The 19,238-nt window shown below is 47.3% G+C and overlaps 1 protein-coding gene across 1 annotated transcript in view; it reads left to right on the forward strand.

The window, feature by feature from the left end:
• Positions 1–311: 311 nt before the first annotated feature.
• The window catches only part of Phlpp1 (PH domain and leucine rich repeat protein phosphatase 1), a 201,505-nt gene continuing 182,578 nt past the window's right edge, over positions 312–19,238 (forward strand). Inside the window, exon 1 of the mRNA XM_004654634.2 lies at positions 312–1,767. Coding sequence (XP_004654691.2) covers positions 312–1,767 — 1,456 coding nt within the window. The remainder of the gene's footprint in view (positions 1,768–19,238) is intronic.

A 19,238-nucleotide genomic window follows, 5' to 3' on the forward strand; every position in this document is an offset into this window, starting at 1 on the left:
GTGTGTGTGTGTGTGTGTGGTGTGTGTGTGTGTGCGCGTGTGCGTGTGCGCGCGGTGGCGGGCGCGCGGGATGGAGCGCCGAGCCTCCGACGGAATGCTCCGAATTGCCACCTAATCCCCCGGAGCGGCCGCGCCGAGCGCCATTGGCTTCTCCGCGGCCCGCGCGCCGCCGCCTCCCACCTTGGCCTCCCCTCGGCGTCGGCGTCGTGGTCGTCGTCGTCGTCCTCCTCCTCCTCGTCCAGCGCCGTTGCCTGCGGAGCGTGCCGGTGCCGGTGGGGTGGGGGGGAGGAAAGCCGCGAAGCCCCGCCGCCATGGAGCCCGCCGCCGCAGCCCCGGCGCAGCGACTCCCCGATCCCGGCCGGGATCCCCGCGCTCCGGCGGCGGCGGCGGCGGCGGTGACGGCCGGGGCCGCGCTGAGCCCCGCGGCGGCGACGGCGGGCGGCGGCGACGAAGAGCTCCCCACCGAGGCTCCATCGGCTCCGCTGCCCGGCAGGGCGGGAGGAACGGGACGCAGCCGGCGACGACGCGGGGCGACTCAGCCTGCTGCAGCCGGCGGGCTTGCACCGGGGCCCGGCGTCGCCGGCGGCGCCAACTCGCTGCTGCTCCGGAGAGGGCGGTTGAAGAGGAATGTGTCTGCAGCCGCCGCCGCCGCCGCCGTCCCGGGCACCTCGTCGTCGTCGTCGTCGTCCTCGGGCGGCGCGGGCCTCCCCGCCTCCTGCCCGGCCTCGGCGTCGCTGTGCACCCGCAGCCTGGACCGGAAGACGCTGCTCCTGAAGCCCCACCGGCACATGCTGCCGTTGCAACCGTGCGATCGCGACTGGGTGAGGCACCAGCTGCATCGGGGCTGCGTGCACGTCTTTGACCGTCACATGGCCTCGTCCTACCTGCGCCCGGTGCTCTGCACGCTGGACACCACGGCCGCCGAGGTGGCAGCCCGCTTGTTGCAGGCGGGCCACAGGGCCGGCGGCGCGGTGAAGGTACCCGGTCAGCAGGCGTCGGTTCCCAGCGTCTGCGAGCGGATCCCCGACGTCGGCTTCCCACCCGCCAGGAGCGTCGCCGTCGCGCCCGGGGAGGCCGTCGGTGTCCGTCCGCGCGCGCCTCCCTCCGACCTGCCGCTGCCCGGCTGCCCGCGCTGCGCCTCCCGCGCCAGCCCCGCGCCCTCGGACCCCGGCCCCGGAGAACCGATCGCCGGGGCTCCCGCTTCCCCGACCGGCGCCCCGCGCACGCCCGACGGGGCGACCCCGGGCCCGGCCTCCGACACCGAGAGCTTCAGCCTGAGCCCCAGCGCCGAGAGCGCGTCCGACCGCCTGGATCCCTACAGCGGCGGTGGCGGCGGCTCCACGTCGTCGTCCGACGAGCTCGACGCCGATCCGGTGCCGCCGGGCCCGTCCCGCCGTCCCGCACGTCCAGCCCAGCCCCAGCCGCCTTCCCCGACGGTCTCCCCACCTCCGCCGCCACCGCAAGCCCCGAGGGACGCCGACGGCCCAGAAGGGGCGGCTGGAGAGGGGCCTCGCGATGACCGGCGCGGGACGGCGGCCCCTGGCGGCCCCCTGGCCACCCCCGCGAGCTCCGGGGAGACCGTGTCTCCCCCGCCGCCCGCCCTGTACGTGCAGCTCCACGGAGAGACCACCCGGCGCCTGGAGGCGGACGAGAAGCCGTTGCAGATCCAAAATGACTATCTCTTCCAGCTGGGATTTGGGGAGCTGTGGAGGGTGCAGGAGGAAGGCATGGACCCGGAGATCGGCTGCCTCATCCGCTTCTATGCAGGTAAGGAAACCCACCTGCCTGTGCGTGGGTGGCCAGGGGGGACCCCGATCCGCTGGAGATTTCTGTTGCCCAGCCCACGAGTCGGGGGCAGGCCCCTGGGAGCCTTTGTCTCCTCGCCCTTTGTAGCTTTCACACTCCGGTGTGTGTAAGTACTCGAGCGAGCAGCACTGCAGCCTCCCAGTCTTGGTGACCTGCAGGGCTCCGGTTGGAAAACCAGATGGACGAGGTGGCACAGTCACTGGGAGGCGAGATGTACACACCTGAGAAGGGCGACAGCACTTTTGTTTTCTCTTTTTTTTCCCCCACTCTGAAAGTGATTCCTGCAGGCCCCTGCCTCTGGCTTTTTGGCGTTTCAGGCAGTTTGGGATTTTAGGTAAAATGCCCCGTGGGCATAATACCACCAGAGGAAAATGACCACAGAGGTGTTCAGGGGCAGCATCCCCTATAGTAGACTGTCTGCAGTTTGCAGGGCGTAGATTGTGAGTCCAGCGTGAGCCTCTGGGAGCTCCTTGTCAACTGATAACCGTTTGTTCCACGCTGCCATGCTTGGTCACCCGAGGTAGACACCTAATGGATACCATTATGGCTTTCAGTGCCGCTCCCCCCCCCCCCCCGCTTTTATTTATATTTATGCTTGATTCTTGCATTAAAATGAGCTGGCCTGTTTTCCTTCCATTCTGAATGGTCAGAACTGACCATTGTTGGAGGACATGCATTAGGGTTCACAATAAGAATTTCAGTTCCTATTTCTTCAGATGTGATTAAAAAAAAAAATCCTGTCCAGTATTTTCAGTCCCACATCACATTCTTGATCCGGGGTGACTGATGGGATCTTTCTTGTTTGGCTGAAGACTTGGTTGATAATTAAGGAGCTCTAGGTCCTGAGTGTCCAGCCTTTAAGTTGTTTGCATCCTGTGTCCTTGTCTAGTGCGAAGAGGTCTTAGTGATAACAGTTCTTTTTTTTTTTTCTTTTGAGGTCAGGTCTCCTTGTAGTCCAGGCAGACCTGGAGCTCTGTGCAGCCCACACTGGCCTCAGATTCATGGGGAATCTTCCTGCCTTAGCCTTCTGTGTGCTGGGATTACAGGTTATAGTAAGAAAGCTGCCATAGGAAGAGTTCAATCAGGACGATTTGGGTTTTTGGCTGTAGATGATTTTGGAAAAATAACCATCCTAGCCCCTCCACTACTCCATAGCAGTTCTTTCACAGTTCATGTGTGTTGATCCCACTTGGGTGCCACTGACAGTTCAGTTAGTTTGCATGAAGACATCTTTACGCCCCCACCGACACAGGCAGGACTGCTTCACTGGGTGAGAGGTTTCTCAACGTTTCGTCAAGGAGCTTCTGAAAACCTTAAGTAATAACAAAAGCACCTGCTTGGAGATTTTATCTTAAGTGGACAATATGCCTTTTAGAGTTTTTGATCCAGAAAATAGGTGATTTTTTTAAAAAAATGGGAACAATAAATACAGCCTTTTCTCTGAGAGCTCATGTAACTTGTAACATAGTACATTCCAGAGGCTTGGCGTGGTGATCACACTTGGAAGGAGACTGTTTTAACATGCGAATGATAAAATCTCTCAAAGCTAATCACCTAGAGGGAAGTAGCTATAAAATAAGGTGCATACAATAAATCATATCTGGACACTCTTTCACACGGAGGGAGGGCTTTGTCACCTCCTGTTATGTTGACTGGACCCTGCAAATACCTGGGAAAGGTTTTGGCTGTCATAGTTGTGACATTTATATCTTTCATTCTCTTTGTCTTTTCTAGAGTATTTAAAATATTCTAAGTGGATTGTAAACTGTTTTTTTTTTTCTTCTTCTTTCAACTTTTCAACATGTCCAGCCCTCTTTCTGGTTAAATCTGAAATTTTTGGTGTGGCCATGTTAATCTTTCTGTTATTTATGAAAAAGTAATTAGTACCTCCTTCTGAGCTCACTGCTTGACTTCCATGTGCACAGCATAAACAAACACATGGCTCTGTGTAGATGCTCATTAAAGTCACTAATAAAGCGAGGATGCCCCACACAGTCATCCAGCCTGTTCCTGAATCCGGGGCCAGCGCACTGGTGTTGTGGAAGGAAGGATGCCTGATTGTTTACAAAGATGTGTGATTGCTTATTTTGGCTTTTAAATGAAGCTGGGCATAGTTTAAGCTTACGTGAACCCAGCGGCCATCTCTGGGCTCATATTCATTTGTCACACGTCACATTCTGCCTAGGGCTTACCTCAGCTTCCCTGGGCGTTGCTCTGAAGGAAGTCCCAGGCCTGGAACACTGTCAGGACTTCACATATGGTGGAGGTTTGCGCCAGCCTGAGATGATTCCTAGAAATATTCATGCTTGTTTTCTGTGGTGACCTCTTTTCAGAGGGTGCTGGGGAATTGTGTACCTTACTTGCATTGGTAACTTCATGTATAACTTGTATTTCTTGCCGCACATCCTTCTGTGTAGATGGAGTTACGGCTGGATAGGTAGTGCCCCTGGGACCTTTTGACTATTCTCCTGGACTTAAATTGAGCTCTTTACTTGCTCTCCGTGTGTTCCTGTGCCTACCGAATCCCCACCGGCAAGATGCATCTGCCTAGCAGAGGACCTCCATTCCTGGAGGGTCACCTTTCAGTTACATTTCAGTATCTAGAAACTCTCCCAGCTTGTCTAAAGGTGTTGAAAGCCATTTACAGTTGCTTCGAATAGTTAAATATTTATTCAGATAAAGTAAAATGAAAGTCTTTAATGAAGTACCAGGTGTTAGATAAATGGTACTATCTAATTACAGGGCTAATGAAAACTTTGTTTGAAAATTGTTAACTGCGTCTGTCACAAACCATTCTTTTTGCTGATTTGAAATATGAGAAAACTTAAGTGGCTTTATCTAATGTTATTTAAAAGGATGCTGATTATGCTGACATTGAATTTCCTTTTTAAAAGCAGAAGTCTTAAAATTAACCTGAAAAAGTAATCTTAGGTTAAAAAAAATTCAAGAGTTAGGTTGTCTGACCTAAGTTATGGACTCCTAAGTATGAATAAACTTGTATTTTAGACCCTATGGGGGGGGTCTGTCATTGAGCAAGGGTGGTATTTTAAACTCTTATTTGTAATTTTTTCCCTATCATAGTTTTAGAGCTCATAGTGTAGTTATTTTCAGTTCAAATTGTAATAATGAGAAGGTGAAATAATGAGTGAAATAACTCACCTAGTGAAAGCTGCTCAATATATTTTCATGTATTTCTTGGGATGGCTCTGCAGACAATGTCCTTAACCCTCTCCTATTTCTGCTCCCTTTCTCTGTTGGGAATGATCCGTGCTTACCCGGTTTCCTGCGTGGAAGCCCAGAGGGGGCGGTTCCGCCGCAAGCGGTGCATTGACGAGCACGCTCTTGTTACTATAATCACAGCAGTATTGAGTAACGCAGTTTGGGCACGTGACTCCAGTGTGTGCTGAATAGTCCTTTTAAGTACAAAGGGTTCAGATGTGGTGTTTTCTTTATAGTGAACATTTTCTTATGTTTTCGTATTTGTCGGTTTTTGATGTAAAGCACATCTGGGTCTCTTTTTTAACCAGTGTGGTAAACGTCTGCCGTACACCGAGTTGGATTCGTGTCTTCAATGAGGTTCCTATTTGTCCTTTCAGAGACCATGGGGAGGATCCACGGTGGTGATGGTTCCTTTTCCAGAGTTGTTGTGGTTTTTCAGGTACTGGCAGAGCCGAGAATAGAGAGCAAAGAAACTTGGCTTTGCACTTCCATACCACTTCCATGAATCAGTGTTGCGTTTTGTTTACTCTTGAAGTTGCCACTTGGTTAATACCATGCATTTATTGGTAATGAGGTGACATGACCTAGTCCCGAGGGGTATTGCTTATAAAGTGCGGATGATTCTGTTTTTATCACACTGCCTTTCAAGATGTAAAGAACCAAGATTGACAAATAAGTTGACAGTACAGAAAGTAAAGGTATTCCAAATATTACGGTTACAAAATGGTGAAGTTAAAATGTTTCCCTAATGATTAAAAAAAAATCTGGGCTGGAGAGATGGCTTAGCGGTTAAGCACTTGCCTGTGAAGCCTAAGGACCCTGGTCTGATGCTTGATTCCCCATGGCCCACATTAGCCAGATGCCCAAAGGGGCGCACACGTCTGGAGTTTGTTTGCAGTGGCTGGAGGCCCTGGCGTGCCCATTCTCTCTCTCTCTCTGTCTCTTTCTCTCCCTGTCTGTTGCTCTCAAATAAATAAATAAAAATAAAAATTAAAAATAAAATCCAAGTATGAACTGGGTGTGGTGACACACTCCTTTAATCCCAGTACTTGGGAGGCAGAGGTAGGAGGATCATCATGAGTTCAAGGCCACCCTGAGATGACATAGTAAATTCCAGGTCAGCCTGGGCTAGAGCAAGACCCTACCTCAACACCGCCCCCCCCAAAAAAAATTCAAGCATGACATTTGTTCAACTGAACCTTCCTTTGGGAAGTCCGGAATTCCTACTTCATCTGCGAAGTAGGTACTTTGGGGAGCAGGGCTATGGTAGTCCTGTTCCTTTAAAGCACGGCTTCTAAAGTCATGAGAATACCCAGCACTGGAGATCTTACTTGCCTTTTATCTTAAATAAGTTATTAGTATTTGTAAGGAGAGAGAGAGCGAGAGCGTGTGCAAAGGAGCGCACACACGCGTATGAGCACACCAGGCCTTCAGCCGCTGCAGACAAACCCCAGATGCATGTGCCACCTCGTGCGTGGGCCTTTCTGTGGGTGCTGGGGAATTGACCTAACCCTGGGCGTTAGGCTTGGCAGGCAAGTGCCTTAACCATTGGGCCATCTCTCCAGCCCCTGCTTTCTATCTTAAAATAGAATTCCTTGTATTTTAATGGTAAATTGTGCCTTATTGGTATTTTCTTGTATTATTTTTATAGTTCCAAGGTTGTATAAGTTCTCCCTGCATTTTTTCAGTTATTCCTAAAATACGTTTTGTTTTTGAACTGATTAAAATGATTATGGAGAGAAGAGTGTAAATGGGTCGGTGTTGTACCTTTTTCCTACGGTTGAAAGGTTGTCATTTGGGGCTGGGAGTCTAGCTTAGTGGTCGGGGGCAGGCTTGGCCTGTGTGAGGCCCTGCGCTCAATCCCAGTGTCCTTACCACACCACAGAGAACGAAGCTCGTCATGTCAGCTACGTTAAGTGACTGGCTCCCTAGAGGTGATGGTTGTGTTTGAATGCAGGGTGTGTTTGTCATTTCTTGTTGTCTTCCTAGAAGCCTGAATTTAGCTTGCGATTTGCTAGGAGCATCACATTTCCTGGCATCATGTAAGATCCAAGCCTAGAGTAAAAGTTGACATTTTTGTTGAACATTTGTTCAAGTTTGTTAAGTTGAATTTGTGGAATTTTGTTAAGCATCTGGTGGTGTGCACCCTGATTCTTTGCCCTTCCATCCTGTTTGAGTCGCCAGGATGTGTTAAACACACACACGTCCACAGAGACATTTCTCCCATGGCAGGAGATCTTTACACGTGCCACGTACTACTAACCTCTTGTTTCACGTGACTGAGCTCCACGGGTCTGCAGAGAGCCGTTTTCTCTCAAAGTTTTGCTAGAGTGAACAGCTCCTCTCTTCCAAGGGCATCTCATTCCCCAACTTTGAGATGGGTTTAATGAGGCTTCTGTCAAATGAGGCCTCTTAGGTTTACTGATTTTGGTACAAGCCAGGGTTTCAAGGTCAGTCTGTCAGGACAGAAGGATTTCTTTGTTTTCTGAAAGTGGAGAGATTCTGAAGCCCACTCAATAGAAAATGATTTCTTTAAGGACACCTGACATTTTGAAAAAGAAAGAGATCTTATCAAAATGTCTGAATTAGTCTAAGAAAATAAAGCCTCTTTTTAAAATCCCACCTTCAAAACCCCACGCCTTTAATCACACACATCTGGTAGGACACAGTACTAGGGGTTGAATCTGGCCCACTGTTCTGTGCTTGTAGGGCCAGCATAACTTACTTTGGTTTTCTAAAGGTCATATAGTTAAATTTTTAAGAGGTATTAGGTATTTAAGACTGACTGTTTAAATTTACATGAAACTTCAACTCTTGGATTTACTAAATTTTATGAGTTAAAACTCAAGGATCAAGTTCTCTCACAGACCTTAATGATATTTTGGTTAAAGAACATTAGGCTAAAGGTTAGCTGCGGAGTAGCTCTCCCAAGGTAATGTACAACACTTCCTTACTAGTAAAGTATTAGTATTATAAGTAACATTTCTGGACTGGAGAGATGGCTTAGTGGTTAAGCACTTGCCTCTGAAGCCGAAGGACCCCAGTTCGAGGCTCAATTCCCCAGGACCCACGTTAGCCAGATGCACAAGGGGGCGCATGTGTCTGGAGTTTGTTTGCACTGGCTGAAGGCCCTGGTGTGCCCATTCTGTCTCTGTCTAGCTGCCTCATTCTCTCTCTGTTTGTTTGTCACTCTCAGATGAATAAACAAATAATAAACAAATAACAAGTAACATTTCCGTAGGTGGGATAGGTTTGCTGTGTTACTGTGAGTTAGCCTGGTGTCCTTTCGGTAAGTCAGCTGAAGCAAAGCATAGCTCATCCACATGTGTGTTGACTCCCTCTTCCCTGTCATATTTTCATATTTGACAGGTTTTATATATTGTCAAAAATACTTAATGACAGAATAAAATGTCTTGTTGAGCTGTCCATCTAGTGGTCTCTGTATTTGTAATCTATATGTTCTGTTAAAAATAGGGAAGCATGATTTATTTTTATGTAGTATACATTTTATTTTTAAAATAATAATAGTTCAGATAAAAAAGACAAGAAAATTTCAGAATCTTTGGCATATACTTTTTCAAATGAACTTTGTCTAAAATAAATTTTATTTTCAGTTACGCAAAGTATGCAGTTAAGATCCAATAAAATTTGAAATAATTTAGTTTTAGACCATTTTGATCATGAATAAAATATTTACTTATAAATTTAAAGTTTTCTGTAACCTGAATTGGTTTTTAGTTCCCTTGTTTTTCCTTGCTCTCTTCAAGCAGGAAGAGGTTTGACGTGTTATTTCTTCAGGCTCTGCGTGTTGGAAAGGGCCGTTCTCATATTCCTGTCTCGGTTAATAAGTTCCAATGCTTGGGCTTCCTTTTCAAGTACCAGGCATGTTTGTAAAGATAGCAAAAGAAGGTATGATCTGTGCTTATTTTTGTTACATGCTTAATGCTTATCTGGACCTTATGGTCGTTCATATGTTGTCAGAAGACTGAACATTTATACGCAGAAGCCGTCTGTGACCCTTTAATGAGAAGTGTGCTCCTCGGGAGCCTTCTCTTTCTTCCCACCTGCGTGCTTTGAGAGCCTGCCTGGCGGCTGCCTCCGTGTTGATGTCGCATCTCGTGGTTCTTGACTTTGCCTGATGCTGTGTGTGTATGTGTTGGGCTGGGGAAGTGAGCGAAATGAATACGCTCTGGGATAAAATGGCCTCTTTTGTCTTACCAAACAGTCTGAACGCAAGAAAATGGAATACTGGGTTTTAAAGAAACTAGTCTAGTTTAGATACTTGATTCGTCTTTAGTTTTTTTTTTCCCCTCCCTGGTGCTTGGGATTGAATCCAGGGTTCTCAAACTGAGCTATATCCCCAGCCCTTGCTTTTATGAGAGAGGGTCTTGCTCTTATAGCCTAGTCTAGCTTTGAACTTGAGAGCCTCCTGTCCCTATATTACAGGTATGACCTACCAAGTCCAGCTGGGCATCTATTTTAACCAATTTTGGGCTGTAATTTCTTCATGTACAAGGTGATGGGATTGGAGTAAGGCCAGGCTGAGATCTCTTCCAACTTTTAGTATTCTGAGTCTGTATTAGAGAATCTGAGTTTTAGATGGATCTTGAAAGTCCAACTGTTGTGTCTGTTGGTTTAAACCTGTGAAATCTTTTGCCTTTTTTTATGGGGATGGAAAGGGCTTACATTGAATATATTAAGATTTACAATCAAAGCAGTCTCCCTTTTTGCTAGAATTGGGACTAAAAAATAAGTAATTTTTGATTTCTTGTTCAGCCCTACCTTTGAAAGTATCCAGAGTGCTCAAAATGAATTGAAAGAAATATGTTAATTTATTTTTTGTTTTTGTGAATAGGGCCTTATTCTAGCCCATGCTGTCCTTGAACTCTCTGCAGACCAGGCTGGCCTCAAACTTATGGTGATCCTCCTACCTCAGCTTCTCAAGTGCTGGAACTGTGGGCACGTGCCGTGATGCTTGGCAATTCCTTTTCTTAAGTTCACTCACAAAGTAAATGACTTACAGTCTAGTCCATGTGGTCCTGTGAGAGCTGTCTTAGCGGAATCCCAGCTCGCTGGTGAATTGTAATTCACAGTGGGTTGTGTACCTGTGTACTGGTGCAAGCCATGGGAGGAGAACAGGCTGTGAGAGAACATGAAAATCTCCTCACTATATTTACTAGATAACAGAGGTTAGGATCCCACAGCCCTTCTGTGGTCTACCTCTGGATGAGGAACGCAATCTTGTGAGGTTAAGCATGTGGTCCAGTCCTACTGATCAGTTGGTTGCAGAATTAGTTTATCACTCCATTGTCCCCCCCCCCCCCCACACTGAGAACTTGCTACCTTAATATTTTTGGATGTTCATTTTGTTTATTATTCAGAATGAAAGTTTTAAAAATGTATGCTTTACACATCTGGTGGTTTCTCTTACTGTGAAGATTCTCTGGTCTCTCTCCATTTCAATCAGTGCCTTTGGGCAGTGGCTACCCCGGCCGCCTGCGGGGGGAGGCGGGAGGCTGCAGCATGCTTCGTCACACGCAGGCTAATGAGGTTTCCTCCGTGTTGCTGTCCTTGACAGCAGAGCTCTTGACAGTCGGCTGGGAAGAGGTACCATTTTAGAACATCGGTGTTGGCTTGCTTTGAAGTTGAAATTATTTGAGGAATAGAAATATTGGCAAAAGAAATCATTGAATTTTCAAAAATTAAGTGTTAGAAAAATTGGAGTAGATTTTGTAAAAAGAATTCCATCTAAAATGTATGCATAAAAAGATTCAGTATAGTATTTGTGTAGTAATTGTATTATCTCTTTCATTTTTTTTTTTTTTTTAAAAACGCTGTGATCTTAGGGCTGGGAAGACAGGTCAGTGGTTAAGTGGCTTGCTTGCAAAGCCTGCTGGCTCACATTCAATTCCCCAGCACCCAGTCACCCAGGCAAAGCTGGTGTAGAGAGGTGTGTGTCTGTGGTTCCAGCTTATCCATGGCAGTGAGAGGGGAGCCCAGAGAACCCGGTGCCGGGAGCAGGACAGTTAATTGTACCTAGTTTCTTCCAGTACCTGTGCAGCTCTACCACTCCACTGTGTGACAAGGACAATTTTGTCCTTTTGTTTTGTGTTGATGTTGGAAGTCTGTATTACGAACTCTGCCACTGTTTTGAGAGTGTGCACTCTCTTTCTTTCTTTATTTGAGAGAGAGAAAGAGGCAGAGAGAGAGAAGAGAGAGAGACAGACACACACACACTTGCCAGGGCCTTTAGCCACTGCAAACAAACTCCATATGCATGCTCCACATTGTGTGTCTGGCTCATGTAGGTCCTGGGGAATTGGACCTGAGTTCTTAGGCTTTTCAGGTACCTTAACCACTGAGCCATCTCTGCAGCCCAGTTTGAACTTTTTCATGTATGTATGTATGTATGTATGTATGTGTATTTGAGAAAGAGTGTGGGGGGGAAACAGACAGAAAGGAAGGAAGGAAGGAAGCAGCAGATAGAATGGGTACCCCAGGGCCTCCAGCTGCTGCAAAAGAACTCCAGATACATGCACCACCTTGTGTATCTGGCTTATGTGGGTCCTGGGGAATCAGACCTGGGTCCTTTGGCTTTGCAGACAAGCACCAACTTAACTGTTCCTTTCTCCTCTTCCTTCCTCCATCTCTCTCTGTCATTTATCTCCTGACCCTGTTAGTAAAAGCAGTTTGTAAACTGTATAGAAACTGATATTTTCAGCGATATGAGTAAGATTTCCTGTAATAATTTATTTTCAATTCAGTGCAATTATTTCCTTAAGAAAAAATTTCAACTTCCCTTGGGTAGAAGTTAACTTACTGAGTTAGTGGATTCCCCAGAGATTACTGTTAGTTTTCAATAGGATGAAAGAAACTTTTTAAAGCACAGAAGTACAAAAGAATAAAATCGTATTGCATGTTGCACTCTCAGGATGTCCTCCAGATGTTGAAGCAGAGGAGTTTCTCTCAGTGGTCCCTTAGAGAGGCCGTGAGGCTGGAGTAACAGGCACTGTTCTGCACACACACAGCTGTTGTTGGCGCTCTTGTTTTCCTTCTGACACACACACATACACACACACACACACACACACACACACATGTGCGCGCGCGCGCACACACACGCACGCGCGCTAAGGTAGGGTGTAATAGGAAGGGGTGCTGGTTCTGTTTATGTGGAGTGTGCTTAGTGTAGAACTGGGAAACAATCTCTTTTAAAAATTTGGTTTTAATTTTCTTGAATGCTTTTCATATTGGTAATATTTTCTTGGTAATTTATAAATCTCTTTGGGATATTTATTTAAAGGTAATGAGTTTTGTTTTTCCAAGTTACTAATATCTCTGTTTATCCATTCACTTATCAGTCTTCTTTCCTCTAAGTTTCCAGATGATATCATCTTTAAGAAGACCTTACTCCAAGATATACAACAATAATTTTCTCAGGTTTTCTTGTGGCATTTTATAGTTTATTTTTTATGCTGAAAAGTTAATCTATCTGTTGTTTGAGTAAGACAGGAAGTAGAAAAGTTAAATTATCCCCACATTTTTAAAAAAATTTGTTTTTGGCACAGGGTGTCATGTAGCTCAAGCTGGCCTCAAGCTCATTATGTAGCTGAGGATGACCCTGAACCTCTGATCCTTTTGTCTCCACCTTCCAAGTGCTCTGGGGTTCGAGAGGTGCCCCACCATGCCTGGTTTATGCTGTGCTTGGGATCGAGCCCAGGCCTGTGCATGCTAAGGTGAGCACCGTACCAACTAGGCTCCACTCCAGCCAGGCCTCACTTAAAAACATTATTTACTTATTTCTATTAATTAAAGTCAGAGAGAGGGAGAGAGAGAGAATGGGCACACCAGGGGTTCCAGCCATTGCAAACAAACTCCAGATACATGCGCCCCCTTGTACATCTGGCTAACATGGGTCCTGGGGAGTCGAACCTGGGTCCTTTGGTGTTGCAGGCATGCGCCTGAACTGCTAAGCCATCCCTCCAGCCCAGTCCTCACATTTTAAAAAAATTGGATGGTTGCCTTTTTTCTTCATTGATTTAAAATGCCGCATTTGTGTTATTAATTGGTAGGCAGGGGATTCATATTTGTGATATTAGATTAGTATTGGTTTAGTGGCTATTTTGAATTTGTTAAGAAAAATGAGAGGGCAGGCTGTTTAGCCGACTAGCCGTCGCATTCTCCTTGACTGTGATTTCCTAAGCTGGCGCTGCGTTTAGGATGGCGACACGTGCGGTCAGCGTCGCCTGTCTTGCAGCTCATCTCAGAGTGGCTAAGCTAGGAGTGGGCGCAGCTGGAATGCCACAGCCTGTTTGGATATGGGGTTTTTATTCTTTACTTGTCAAAAACGTTTCTAAAAAAAGCATGATTTAGACGGGTGTGGTGGTGCACGCCTTTAATCCTAGCACTCAGGAGGCAGAGGTAGGAGGATCGCTGTTAATTCAAGGCCACCCTGAGACTCCATAGTGAATTCCAGGTCAGCCTGGGCTAAAGTGAAACCCTACTTTGACCCCCCCCCCACAAAAGGCATGAATTCACATTTCAAATTATAGCTCTTTGAGCACTGTATTTCATGTTAGGCATTAATCTCAGTTGTTTACTTATACTAAAGAAAATCCCTTTATTTCCACTTCTAGAGAAAGTCTGGGACTATGCCAGAGGCCACTGTGAAACAAGTGGTTTTTCTTTTGATTTTAGAAAAAGAAGGCTGACATGCCCTTGGAAATCAGTAGGTTCTGCCAATGAGACACAAAGATTTGCTCTGGTTGAGTGGGGAAGGAGATTCATGCATATGGATTAGGGAATGGTGATGTCTGTTTTTATAAACATGGTATTGGTGATTGAAGCTAGGGCCTCAAAGAAGCTCTTCTTAGACACTGAGATAAATAAATATGTATATATCTCCATCATTCCCCTGATGAAATTTTTAATCATAAGCATATATTTTTAAAAATATTTACTAATTTTAGAGAAGGAGAGAGAGGGAGAGAGAGAGAGAGAAAGAGAGACACCAGAGAGAAAGGCAGATTGAGAGAGAATGGGTGTGACAGGCCCCTCTGCCATTGCAAACAAACTCCACACATGCACCACTTTGTACATCTGGCTTTATGTGGGTACTGAGGAATTGAACCCAGGCTGTCAGGCTTTGCAAGCAAGCGCCTTTAACCACTGAGCCATCTCTCCAGCCCAAAAATATAAAATGGCAATGACTTGAGGTGGCAGCGCGTGCTGGCTGGGTGGAGTGTGCGCGGTACAGCGTGCACCTTAGCATGTGCAGAGCCTGGGTTCAGTCCCTAGCACAACACAAACCAGGTGGCGGTGCATTCCTCGAGTCTCAGGACCCTTGGAAGGTGGGCCCAGGTTCTGAATGATACCTACGGTGCTTTAGTGCCGTGAAGAACACAGACTCCCAGAAAAGACGAAGTTGTTTTTTGTGGGAGCAGGAGAGAAAGGGGTGACGTCACAGATGCCAAGTAGAGAAACTTCAAATTAGAACATGAGTCACCTTTAGGGGCAGCCTTTCGTAGACTGCTGACCAAGTCTTAGATATTAAGTGGACACAAGACACAAATTGTGTTGGTATTTAGAATTTTTGGAACTTGGTTTCTCCTCTTTTGCATTTTTTTTTTAAGTGTTTCAAGGTAGGGTCTCACTGCAGCCCAGGCTGACATGGAATTTACTCTGTAGTCTCAGGGTGACCTTGAACTCACGGCAATCCTCCTACCTCTGCCTCCCGAGTGCCGGGGTTAAAGATGTGTGCCACTACACTTGGCTTGTTTGGTGTTTTTGAGCCAAGGTCTTGCTATTTCTGTAATCCAGGCTGGCCTCGAACTTACAGCAATCCTCCTGTCTCAGCTTTGCAAGCACAGGTCAGGCTTCTGGTGCCCAGGTTTCAGATCTCTTTTGTTGGAGTCAGAAAACCTCCAGACCTAGTTCTCTAAGATATCAAATGAAATAAACTTTGCCAAACTTACTTGGGTACTTGCAGTGCCATTTTGTCATACTAGGGACAAACCAGAGGTCCCGTCTTTGAATCTGGGGAAACAGTCGCGAAGTCTTGACCACCTCAGCAGTGCTGTGTCAAGCCATCTGATGCTCACGAAACTGTGGGTGCTTCCTTGTTCAGCACACATTTGTGTCACACTTCAAAGAGTTTTAAATTCTGCATAAACGTTAGTTAATCCTGGACAGCACCCTGGTGCATAGACCAGCTGAGATCCACAGCATTTTGGCCACTTGTCTGGTTAGTACAGTGAGCAAACTGGCCCAGGCATCTGATGTCAGCGTTGATTTGAAACTGTCTCCCTTGGACTGTGTGTAGAAAACAATGTTTGGGAAGCTCCGACTTTGACTTTTTAAGATTCTCGACACGCCACTGAGCCTGTGCTTCCTGCCACACACAGTTGTTGAGGGGATCAAAGGTGCTAATGAACATGATGAATTACTGGAGACCTGTGTCTGCCTGGAATCCTTCAGCCTCCCTCTGCCTAATCTGGCAGAGGGAGAAAAGGTGATTTAAAACACATCTGTCTGAAAGAACGTTGGTAGGTTCAGATTTGATGGTATGTGTGGAAGTGCTTTGTAAACTGTGAGGTGTTACATAAATGGAATGTGATTTTAATATTTTTAGCAGTAGTAAATTGCCACAGATTTTAATGAGTGCTAATTGGGGTTCATTAAGGAAGATGGGAGACACTGTTTGGCACTGACGCTCAGCTGTGTGGAAGAGGACACACTTTCAGTCAGTAATTACTGTTGGGCACGCAGTGTCAGCGGTACTTTTGGGTCAAAGGCGAGTACTGTAAATCAACTGGGGTGCCCTGAGGTCTCAAGGATTTGAGGAGAGGCCTTTGGAAACAAGCTGCTGTTCACAACAGCAAGGCGTTAACTGTTGTTCTGGAGGCGCGGTGCTCACGGGTAGTGGTGGGGAGCGGGGCTCCTGACTGCCTGCGCCTCCCGAAGGTCCGAGCTGGGAGCAGCCAGCATCCAGGGAGGTCAAGTTTGCGTTAGTAATTCTTTCAGTTTTTAATTTTTTTGTTCATTTTTAGTTATTTGAAAGCGAGCGCGCGCGAGAGAGAGATGGAGAATGGGTGCGCCAGGGCCTCCAGCTACTGCAAACGAATTCCAGATTCCTGCGCCCCCTTGTACATCTGGCTAACGCCAGTCCTGGGGAATCGAGCCTTGAACCAGGGTCCTTAGGCTTCACAGGCAAGCGCTTTAACCACTAAGCCATCTCTCCAGCCCAGGGTTAGTAATTCTAATTTCATCGTTACGTACTCCCCTAGACAGTAGGGCTTTTTAATTGTTTGAATCTTAGGCTCCAAGTGATATCACTTTGTTAGTTTCTCTCTCCTGCATTAAGCATCTATTAATTTTACCCTTTTTTTTGTAAGGAGGAAAATGCAGCTGTGCACTAGCTGAGGTCTCACTGAAAGGGCAAGGGGCCCATAGTATACTAAAAGCCATACTTTTCTTTATTCCCCACCCCCTACCTGCCCCAATGCATTTATGAGATTTATGGGAATACCATGTTTATCTTATAAGAGGAGGTATCGTCATATCTTGTACAGACCACATTAATGTAAAATTTTAAACTGGTCATGACCTGGGTATATTATTTTAAAAGTATGAACATTTGTTATGGGGATCTTTACAGATGATTTTTTTTAAACGATTAGGACAAAACACCTCTTCAGTGTTCATATTAGCAGAAACAACTTATTAGCTTTTATCCTTGGCTATAAATGCATGCGTGGCAGGGTAAGTCTTTACTAATGAGGTGTTATGAATTTTTTTCCCCTTAGGTAGATGACAGATGGCTCTGTGAAATATTTTTAGTACTGTGGATGACAACCCTGGAAAAAGAGCTTCGTTTTGCTTTTCGATGTTAGTTGTAAAATCATGACAAATACCATAAAATAGTCAAATGCTGCTTGTCTGAAACAAGCCATGCTTCTAATTCAAATGGAAATACTTACAATCGAAAGTAATGAACATTCAGGCTAATTGCCTGCCAGTGTGTTTTCCACACTTTCTAGCACCTGTTGGCCCTGTGTACTGACAGGCTGGTTTTTGTGGTCTGTGTTAGCACATCCAACCCGTTATTGTCCCTCAGGACCACTCGTTCTGTCACCAGGAGGGACTGGTGTTTTATCCCTGCTCTCGCTACACGAGGACAGAAGTTCTCTAAACACACTTCTCACGCGTGACAGGATCCGGCCATTCTAAAGACGCTGCACAGGAAGCACTCTGGAGGGCAGGGCTGTCTGTAGTGGTGAAGGCAGTCAGAGCTAAGTTCTTAGTTTCCAGAGATATGCATCACACCTTGTGCCTTTCCCCGTTCAAAACAGAACGGAACTTTACCACCCTTTTGGCTCTAAGAAACTGACTGAGGAACTCAACTGGCACCTACGTCCTGATAATTCCCATGGATAAGGCAGGTGAGAGATAGTGCTCGTTGATCTGTAGCCTCACAACCAGGATGTCTGTAGATGGTCACTAAGTCAGGCCCTGGCGAGCACTTGCTAGAGTGTCGCTCTACCAGGCTGCTCTGGTGTACAGTGGGTGGACAGACTCATAGATGTCCCGGAGGTCTGAGCATCTTCGCTCTGGAAGGGACCAGAGGGCCTGTAGCCCATTTCCTTCCGTGCCTGCGCGCTCGCTGCTCGCTCCCTCCCATTCTCCGACCCTTCCCTTCCTGACAGGCTCTCACTGTATAATCCACTCTGGCCGCAGGCTCTTCCCCAGCATGAATGGCCGTGGGTCTGGGTAGGGCCTATGGGCAGAGGAGCACACATTCCAAGTCCAGTTTCTCACCTAGCATGGAAACAGGGACTTGACTGATGGTCACCTGGATTGCAAGCTCGCCACCGAGGCCCTGTACTGCAGGACAGCATGATGTGGATGTGGCCTTGCTCCTTAACCTGTGCTCTTTGGAGCAGCATTCGCATCTGCTGGTAGCCTGGTGGCAGCGCAGTCTCAGGCTGCCTGACGGCATCATCTTCGGCATCATCTTCGCATGGTTCGGGTGTCTCAGCTGCACACTGGGTAGAGTTTGAGCAGTGCTCGTGGGGGGTAAGCTGGGGCGGGAGAGCTGTTAGCTTTGGGGGAGGCGCACTGAAGGCCCAGGAGAGGGCAGTGGGAAGGTGCACCAGGGCCCATGTGGGCGCTGTTCTGGGATTCAGTAGGAACTGACTTGTGATTGAAGCTCCAACACCAGCAAGTTTCTGGTTTGGGTGATCAGAGAATTGTTGGTCACTTGTGAAAGCGGGAAGTGGGGTACACAGGAGGCACCACGAGTGTAGTGACCATACGGGCCAGGCTCCAGGCTGACGCTGGTGACGGGTGAGGGATGGTTTGCCTCCTGCTTGTGGTACTGCAGATTGATCTTTAGAGCACTGGTTTTCCCAGAGCGAGTCTGTGAAGCTGACTGCGGCTGGCTGTTGCTGGCAGGTAGGCCTGGCTTACCACCCAGCCGCCAAATCCTTTCTACTGTGGTAATTCAAGAAGGTGATACAAACACCACCAACACCATCGTCAATATTTTTGCTTAGTTTTCTTACAAAAGTCACTGTTTTCATAGACAAAGTAAATGAGTACTGGCTGTGGCTAGGGACACAAGGGAAGAGGTTTCATTTTTTATTTATTTTGGTTTTCCGAGGTAGGGTCTCACTCTGGTCCAGGCTGACCTGGAATTAACTCTGTAGTCTCAGGGTGGCCTTGAACTCATGGCGATCCTTCTACCTCTGCCTCCCAAGTGCTGGGATTAAAGGTGTGTGCCACCATGCCCTGCTAAGTTAAGAGGTTTATGAAGAGCGTTTCTGTTCTGCTTCTAATGTCCTCAGGGCCATGCTCTCCTGTCTTCTGGCATGAGGAGTTATATAAGGCGTTAGAACAAACCTTGGGGTGGCTTCGTGAAGGAGTGTACGTAGACCAGAGGGCCCTGGGGAAACACTCCCTGGGCAGGACTCGCTGTGCGAATGGGCCACCGCTGCCTGAGGTGGGCATGTCCGATACAGAGTGTGGATGGACATGCGCACCGCTGTGAGGAAGGGTGAGTAGCTTTGGGTGGTGTGGCGGTTGATTTAAGTGTCCCCCATAAGCTTGTGTGTTCTGAATGCCAGGTCTCCAGCTAGTGGCAGTTTGGGAATCAGAGCTTCCTGGAGGTTGTGTATTGTTGGAGGTGGGCTTGTGGGTGTTATAACCAGCTTGCC

Source organism: Jaculus jaculus, chromosome 15, assembly GCF_020740685.1.
Source record: "Jaculus jaculus isolate mJacJac1 chromosome 15, mJacJac1.mat.Y.cur, whole genome shotgun sequence".
NCBI lineage: Eukaryota > Metazoa > Chordata > Mammalia > Rodentia > Dipodidae > Jaculus > Jaculus jaculus.